This window comes from Somniosus microcephalus, chromosome 12 (assembly GCF_052327205.1).
Source record: "Somniosus microcephalus isolate GS21.2 chromosome 12, FLI_Smic_1.0, whole genome shotgun sequence".
Lineage (NCBI taxonomy): Eukaryota > Metazoa > Chordata > Chondrichthyes > Squaliformes > Somniosidae > Somniosus > Somniosus microcephalus.
Window position 1 is genome coordinate 215,891,535 of NC_140998.1, and position 8,601 is coordinate 215,900,135.

The 8,601-nt window shown below is 51.7% G+C and overlaps 1 protein-coding gene across 1 annotated transcript in view; it reads left to right on the forward strand.

The window, feature by feature from the left end:
• Positions 1-5,557, forward strand: part of LOC147110099 (upstream stimulatory factor 2-like) — a 172,931-nt gene extending 167,374 nt beyond the window's left edge. Inside the window, exons 7-8 of the mRNA XM_086004049.1 lie at positions 2,241-2,328; positions 5,442-5,557. Of these exons, the coding sequence (XP_085860175.1) occupies positions 2,241-2,328; positions 5,442-5,487 (134 nt within the window). The 3' untranslated portion in view covers positions 5,488-5,557. The remainder of the gene's footprint in view (positions 1-2,240; positions 2,329-5,441) is intronic.
• Positions 5,558-8,601: the final 3,044 nt, after the last annotated feature.

An 8,601-nucleotide genomic window follows, 5' to 3' on the forward strand; every position in this document is an offset into this window, starting at 1 on the left:
TGAGACAGTGTAGAGGGAGCTTTACTCTGTATCTATCTCATGCTGTATCTGTCCTGGGAGTATTTGGCGGGACAGTGCAGAGGGGGCTTTACTCTGTATCTAACCCGTGCTGTAACTGCCCTGGGAGTGTTTGATGGGACAGTGTAGAGGGAGCTTTACTCTGTATCTAACCTGTGCTGTACCTGCCCTGGGAGTGTTTGATGGGACAGTGTAGAGGGAGCTTTACTCTGTATCTAACTCGTACTGTACCTGCCCTGGGAGTGTTTGATGGGACAGTGTAGAGGGAGCTTTGTTCTGTATCTAACCCGTGCTGTACCTGCTCTGGGAGTGTCTGATGGGACAGTGTAGAGGGATCTTTACTCTGTATCTATCTCATGCTGTATCTGCCTTGGGAGTATTTGACGGGACAGTGTAGGGGGAGCTTTAGTCTGTTTCTAACCCATGCTGTACCTGCCCTGGGAGTGTTTGATGGGACAGTGTAGAGGGAGCTTTACTCTGTATCTAACCTGTGCTGTACCTGCCCTGGGAGTGTTTGATGGAACAGTGTAGAGGGAGCTTTACTCTGTATCTAACCTTGTGCTGTACCTGTCCTGGGAGTGTTTGATGGGACAGTGTAGAGGGATCTTTATTCTGTATCTAACCCGTGCTGTACCTTCTCTGGGAGTGTCTGATGGGACAGTGTAGAGGGAGCTTTACTCTGTATCTAACCCGTACTGTACCTGCCCTAGGAGTGTTTGATGGGACAGTGTAGAGGCAGCTTTACTCTGTATCTAACCCATGCTGTACCTGCCCTGGGAGTGTTTGATGGGACAGTGTAGAGGGAGCTTTACTCTGTATCTAACCCGTGCTGTACCTGCCCTGGGAGTGTTTGATGGGACAGTGTAGAGGGAGCTTTACTCTGTATCTAACCCGTGCTTTATCTGCCCTGGGAGTGTTTGATGGGACAGTGTAGAGGGAGCTTTACTCTGTATCTAACCCGTGCTGTACCTGCCCTGGGAGTGTTTGATGGGACAGTGTAGAGGGAGCTTTACTCTGTATCTAACCCGTACTGTACCTGCCCTAGGAGTGTTTGATGGGACAGTGTAGAGGCAGCTTTACTCTGTATCTAACCCATGCTGTACCTGCCCTGGGAGTGTTTGATGGGACAGTGTAGAGGGAGCTTTACTCTGTATCTAACCCGTGCTGTACCTGCCCTGGGCGTGTTTGATGGGGATAGTGTAGAGGGAGCTTTACTCTGGATCTAAACCGTGATGCACCTGCCCTGGGAGTGTTTGATGGGACAGTGTAGAGGGAGCTTTACTCTGTATCTAACACGGGTGCACCTGCTCTGGGAGTGTTTGATGGGACAGTGTAGAGGGAGCTTTACTCTGTACAGTATCTAACTCCAAGGCATCCGAAATCGCTTCACAGCCAATGAAGTACTTTTAGAAGTGTGGTCACTGTTGTAATGTAGGAAATGCGGCAGCCAATTTGCGCACAGCAAGCTCCCACAAACAGCAATGTGAAAATGACCAGATCATCTGTTTTAGTGATGTTGGTTGAGGGATATATAGTGGCCCCAGGACACCAGGGAGAACTCCCCCTGCTCCTCTTCGAGATAGAGGGACAGTGCGGCGCTCCCTCAGTACTGCCCCTCCGACAGTGCGGCGCTCCCTCGGTACTGCCCCTCCGACAGTGCGGCGCTCCCTCAGTATCGCCCCTCCGACAGTGCAGCGCTCCCTCAGTGCTGCCCCTCCGACAGTGCGGCGCTCCCTCAGTACTGCCCCTCGGACAGTGCGGCGCTCCCTCAGTACTGCCCCTCCGACAGTGCGGCGCTCCCTCAGTACTGCCCCTCCGACAGTGCGGCGCTCCCTCAGTACTGCCCCTCCGACAGTGCGGTGCTCCCTCAGTACTGCCCCTCCGACAGTGCGGCGCTCCCTCAGTACTGCCCCTCCGACAGTGCGGCGCTCCCTCAGTACTGCCCCTCCGACAGTGCGGCGCTCCCGCAGTACTGCCCTGCGACAGTGCGGTGCTCCCTCAGTACTGCCCCTCCGACAGTGCGGCGCTCCCTCAGTACTGCCCCTCTGACAGTGCGGTGCTCCCTCAGTACTGCCCTGCGACAGTGAGGCGATCCGTCTGCTGCCAGGTCGTCCACATTACAACAGTAACCACCGCGCTTTGGGACGTCCTGAGGTGGGGAAAGGCGCAGGAGAAATTGCTAGTCTTACCTCCTCACCTTCAGACTCTGTCTTCACTTGCAGGACAGTTCTACGTAATGATGACGCCTCAAGACGTCCTGCAGACCGGAACACAGCGGACGATCGCCCCGCGAACACACCCCTACTCGCCGTAAGTCAAAATCTGGCGGGCACGAGCTTATTTTCCCCGTGGGGCCCGCAATGGCTTTCCTGCGCAGCGCGACGCCACCATCTGCTATCCACCACCCGGAATTGCAGACACTCGGTCCTGCAATCCTTTTGGAACACTTTTTGAACAGGCTGGAGGTTTTTTTTGTTAATAAGGACAGAAAGGCGCTGCAGCCCCGTCAACGCTGGAGCGCCGACCGCAGGCCGCGCACACAGGCAGCTGTGCCATTTTGTACAGGATCGCCGGCCGCCGTCCCGAGCTTGTCCTCGCTCGGGCTCAGTGACAATCCGCTGCCCTGCAGTTCTGCCACTCCGCCACCAGATGGTGGCGTCGCTCCATGTCGATCGTTTGCCTCGCATCATCGGTGTCTGGCTCTCCCCTTAAAGGAGCCCGCAGAGATGGCCAACATGAGAAGCTGGAGGCATTCGTGCGGGGACAGAGCGAGCACATGAACAGGAGGAGGCCCATTCAGCCCCTCGAGCCTGTTACACAGGAACAGGAGGAGGCCCATTCAGCCCCTCGAGCCTGATACACAGGAACCGGAGGAGGCCCATTCAGCCCCTCGAGCCTGTTACACAGGAACAGGAGGAGGCCCATTCAGCCCCTCGAGCCTGTTACACAGGAACAGGAGGAGGCCCATTCAGCCCCCTCGAGCATGTTACACAGGAACAGGAGGAGGCCCATTCAGCCCCTCGAGCCTGATACACAGGAACCGGAGGAGGCCCATTCAGCCCCTCGAGCCTGTTACACAGGAACAGGAGGAGGCCCATTCAGCCCCTCGAGCCTGTTACACAGGAACAGGAGGAGGTCCATTCAGCCCCTCGAGCCTGTTACACAGGAACAGGAGGAGGCCCATTCAGCCCCTCGAGCCTGTTACACAGGAACAGGAGGAGGTCCATTCAGCCCCTCGAGCCTGTTACACAGGAACAGGAGGAGGCCCCTTCAGCCCCTCGAGCCTGTTACACAGGAACAGGAGGAGGTCCATTCAGCCCCTCGAGCCTGTTACACAGGAACAGGAGGAGGCCCATTCAGCCCCTCGAGCCTGTTACACAGGAACAGGAGGAGGCCCATTCAGCCCCTCGAGCCTGTTACACAGGAACAGGAGGAGGCCCATTCAGCCTCCTCGAGCCTGTTACACAGGAACAGGAGGAGGCCCATTCAGCCCCTCGAGCCTGTTACACAGGAACAGGAGGAGGCCCATTCAGCCCCTCGAGCCTGTTACACAGGAACAGGAGGAGGCCCATTCAGCCCCCTCGAGCCTGTTACACAGGAACAGGAGGAGGTCCATTCAGCCCCTCGAGCCTGTTACACAGGAACAGGAGGAGGCCCATTCAGCCCCTCGAGCCTGCTCCGCCATTCAATGAGATCAGGGCTGATCTGTATCTTAACTCCATCTATCCACCTCCGTTCCGTAACCATTAATACCCTTACCCAACACAAATCTATCAGTCTCAGTTTTGAAATTTCCAATTGACCCCCAGCCTCAACAGCTTTTTGGGGGAGAGAGTTCCAGATTTCCACCCCCCTTTGTGTGAAGAAGTGCTTCCTGACATCACCCCTGAACGGCCTGGCTCTAATTTTAAGGTTCTGCCCCCTTGTTCTGGACTCCCCCCACCAGAGGAAATAGTTTCTCTCTCTACCCTATCGAATCCTTTAATCATCTCAAACACCTCGATTAGATCGCCCCTTAATCTTCTAAACTCCAGGGAACACAAGCCCAGTCTGTGCCAACCTGTCCTCGTGATTTCACCCTTTCAGCTCCCGGGTATCATTCTGGGGAATCTGGGCTGCTCCCCCTCAGAGGTTAATACTTAAAAAACTTTATTCACGGGATGTGGGCATCGCTGGCGAGGCCGGCATTTATTGCCCATCCCTAGTCGCCCCTTGAGAAGGTGGTGGTGAGCCGCCTTCTTGAACCGCTGCAGTCCGTGTGGTGAAGGTGCCCCCACAGTGCTGTTAGGGAGGGAGTTCCAGGATTTTGACCCAGCGACGATGAAGGAACGGCCGATATATTTCCAAGTCAGGATGGTGTGTGACTTGGAGGGGAACTTGGAGGTGGCGGTGTTCCCATGCGCCTGCTGCCCTTGTCCTTCTAAGTGGTAGAGGTCGCGGGTTTGGAAGGTGCTGTTGAAGAAGCCTTGGCGAGTTGCTGCAGTGCATCTTGTAGATGGTCCACACTGCAGCCACGGTGCGCCGTCGGTGGAGGGAGTGAATGTTTAAGGTGGTGGATGGGGTGCCGATCAAGCGGGCTGCTTTGTCCTGGATGGTGTCGAGCTTCTTGAGTGTTGTTGGAGCTGCACTCATCCAGGCAAGTGGAGAGTATTCCATCACACTCCTGACTTGTGCCTTGTAGATGGTGGAAAGGCTTTGGGGAGTCAGGAGGTGAGACACTCGCCGCAGAATACCCAGCCTCTGATTGGCCCCTGGTGTCCTTAGGGTTTAGTCAGGACTGAGATCGGTTGGGATTTGATGCAATGCTGAGCCCCACCAATCAGGGAAGGTCCAAGGTTTGACGCCCGGCCCCCGCCCCCCCCACACCCCACCGGCCCACACGGACGTCAGCCGCTGCTGGTCCTGAGGCACAAAGTGGGAGCTGAGAGCAGGCCACAATCTCCCACACGGAGGGGGCATCAGGATAGCGGGGGATGGCGGGGGGGAGAGACAGACAGAGAGGGGGGAGAGGGAGAGAGAGGGAAGGGAGAGACAGAGAGAGGGAGGGGAGAGAGAGGGAGGGGAGGGGGAAGGAGAGAGAGGGGAGGAGAGAGAGGGAAGAGAGGAGACAGGGAGAGGAGGAGAGAGAGGGAGGGGAGAGCTACCTCTTTTCCAGACGGGGGGAGCAGTCTTTGACTAATTCCAGATGATTTTTCCCGGGGATGAGGCGACAGATCTCGGGGGCTGGGAATTTTCAGTTCCTGCAGTGTGGGGCGGCGAGGAGGCGGTTTGGCGAGGGGGTGTGTTGGGGAGGGTCGGAGTGCAGTGCGGGGGGTTGGGGACGGGCGGGCGCTCTGTGTGTCCTGTGTTTTCACGTGGGGCGGCGGGGAGACCGTGCGTTGTGTTTGTTTCTGGGGGTAACCTGTTCTTTTTTATTTCCACAGAAAAGAAGATCCCGATCTCGGCAACATGTACGTGTCCCTTTCCTAAGACCCACTTCTGACCTCCCGGAAATCGTGTCGTGTTGCGCGGCTCCTCGCTCGGTTAACGAGTCCAATCCGGCGCCTTCCCTCGTCCATCATCACTGTCCCTCTCCATCTCTCTCTCACACCCCGCGCTCGCTCTGTCTCTCTCTCTGTCTCTCTCTCTGTCTCTCTCTCTCTCTCTCTCTCTCTCTGTCTCTGACTCTCTCTGTCTCTCTCTCCCTCTGTCTGTCTCTCTCTGTCTGTCTCTCTCTGTCTGTCTCTGTCTGTCTCTCTCTGTCTCTCTCTGTCTCTCTCTCTGTCTCTCTCTCTGTCTGTCTCTCTGTCTCTGCCCCTCTCTCTCTCCCTCTCTCTGTCTCTCTCTCTGTCTCTCTCTGTCTGTCTCTCACTCTCTATCTCCCTCTCTCTCCCTCTCTCTCTCTCTCTCTGTCTCTCTCTCTGTCTCTCTCTCTCTCGCTCTCTCTGTCTCACTCTCTCTCTCTGTCTGTCTCTCTGACTCTCTCTCTGTCTCTCTCTCTGTCAATTCAATTCAATTCAAATCGCTTTATTGGCATGATAAGGTACATCTTATGTTGCCAAAGCATCAAAATACATTTATGGTTGAACACATAAACGCAGTTCTATTCATACAGTGTATAAACAGGTATATCCCTGAGTGTATAAATATACATTCGCATTATTTATATATGCTCTTTTCTTAGTTTACTGGTTGTCCCTCTGTTCATGGCAAGCTGTAACATAGTGTGCCGCCAGTGCTACACAGCTTCTCTCCTCTCCCAGTAAGTATGGGAGTTTTTGGTCGTCATTCAGATTTCTGAATTCAGGGCATATTTGTGAGAATTTTTGGTGGAAATTCTCCCTGATGCCCTGATATTTTCCACAGGCTGTGAGGAAGTGCATCTCTGTCTCCACTACTCCCTGACTGCAGTGAGAGCATATCCTGTCCTCTCTTGGCAGCCTGGTCTGCCTGTGTCTGCCTTTTTTGATCGCTAGGCTATGTTCGCTAAGTCTGTACCTTGTCAAGGTTTTTCTCAGTTTGTTATCCTTTACCATGGTCAGGTACTCAGCCATGTTGTATTGTCTGTTTAGGGTCAAGTAGCAATTGAGTTTGCTTTGGGTTTTTGTTGTTTCTGCCCAATATGACAGGTATTTTTCCTTTTGTTTCGTGACAATTGTGTTGGGTCGAATTCTCTCTGCTATGATGTCACTGTCCTGGGGCTGGTTATTGTTAGTAGTGTTAGTGGTTGCTTCACTGAGTCCCAGGACTAGTTGACTGAGGGAGTTATTCTTTATGGTCCTCTCTTGGCATTTCAAGGCTTCGTAATGATAGCAGTGGGGGTTGCTCATTTTTAGGTGTTTCCAAAATTTGGTGGCTCTTTTTTGGATAGTAATTATTAGTGGAAATTGGCCTAGTTTTGCCCTGCATGCATTGCTTACGGTTTTCCTTTGAGTCCGGAGGATACTTTTACAGAATTCTGCATGTAGGATCTCAATTGGGTGTTTGTCCCATTTTGCATAATCTTGTTGTGTTAGCGGTCCCCACACCTCACTGCCATAGAGTGCAATTGGTTCAATTACTGATTTGAAAATTTTGAGCCAAATGCTAATTGGGATTTCTATTTGGATTGATCTTTTAATGGCATAGAAAGCCCTTCTTGCTTTCTCTTTCAGTTCATTCACCGCCAGTTTGAAATTTCCCGTAGAACTGATTTTTATGCCCAAGTATGTGTAGTTAGTGGTTTGTTCGATTTTAGTTGTTCCTAGTGTGAGATTTATTTTGGGTCCCTGATGTCTGGATCTTTGTTGGAACACGAGGACTTTGGTTTTTTGGAGGTTTATTGTCAGGGCCCAGGTCTGACAGACTGATTCCAGCAGATCCAGGTTCTGCTGTAGACCCTCCTTAGTTGGTGACAGCAGAACCAGGTCGTCTGCATAGAGGAGGAATTTAACCTTGGATTCATATAGGGTGAGGCCGGGTGCTGTAGATTGTTCAAGTAGTTTTGCTAATTCATTTATGTAAATATTAAAGAGTGTCGGTGAGATTGGCGAGCCCTGCGTCACCCCCCCGCCCCTGTGGGAAGTATTTTGTTTGTTTGTCTCCAATTTTAACTGCACATTTGTTGTTTGTATACATTGATTTAATTACATCATATGTTTTTCCCCCTACCCCGCTTTCGATAAGTTTCAGGAATAGACCGTCGTGCCAGATGGAATCGAAAGCCTTCTGGAAATCTATAAAGCATCTCTCTCTCTGTCTCTCTCTCTCTGTCTCTCTCTCTCACTCTCTGTCTCTCAATTCAATTCAAATCGCTTTATTGGCATGACAAGGTACATCTTATGTTGCCAAAGCATCGAAAAACATTCATGGTTGTACACAAAAATACAGATCTATCCATACAGTGTATAAACAGATATATCCCTGAGTGTATAAATATACATTCATATTATTTATATATACTCTTTTCTTATATTTAGTGGTTGTCCCTCTGTTTATGGCAAGCTGTAACATAGTGTGCCGCTAGTGTTACACAATTTCTCTCTTCCCCTAGTAGGTATGGGAGTTTTTGGTCGTCATTCAAATTTCTGAATTCCGGGCATATTTTTGTGACTTTTGGGTAGAAATTCTCCCTGATGCCCTGATATTTTCTACAAGCTGTGAGGAAGTGCATCTCTGTCTCCACCACTCCCTGACTGCAGTGAGAGCATATCCTGTCCTCTCTTGGTAGCCGGGTCTGCCTGTGTCTACCTTTTTCGATCGCCAGGCTATGTTCACTAAGTCTGTACATTGTCAAGGTTTTTCTCAGTTTGCTATCCTTTACCATGGTCAGGTAATCAGCCATGCTGTATTGTCTGTTTAGGGCCAAGTAGCAATTGAGTTTGCTTTGGGTTTTTGTTGTTTCTGCCCAATATGACAGATATTTTTCCTTTTGCTTAGTGACGATTGTGTTGGGTCGAATTCTTTGTGTTACGCTGTCACTGTCCTGGGGCTGGTTATTGTTAGTGTTGTTAATAGTTACTTCACTGAGTCCCAGGACTAGTTGACTGAGGGTATTCTTCTTTATGGTCCTCTCTTGGCATTTCAGGGCTTCGTAATGATAGCATTGGGGGTTGCTCATTTTTA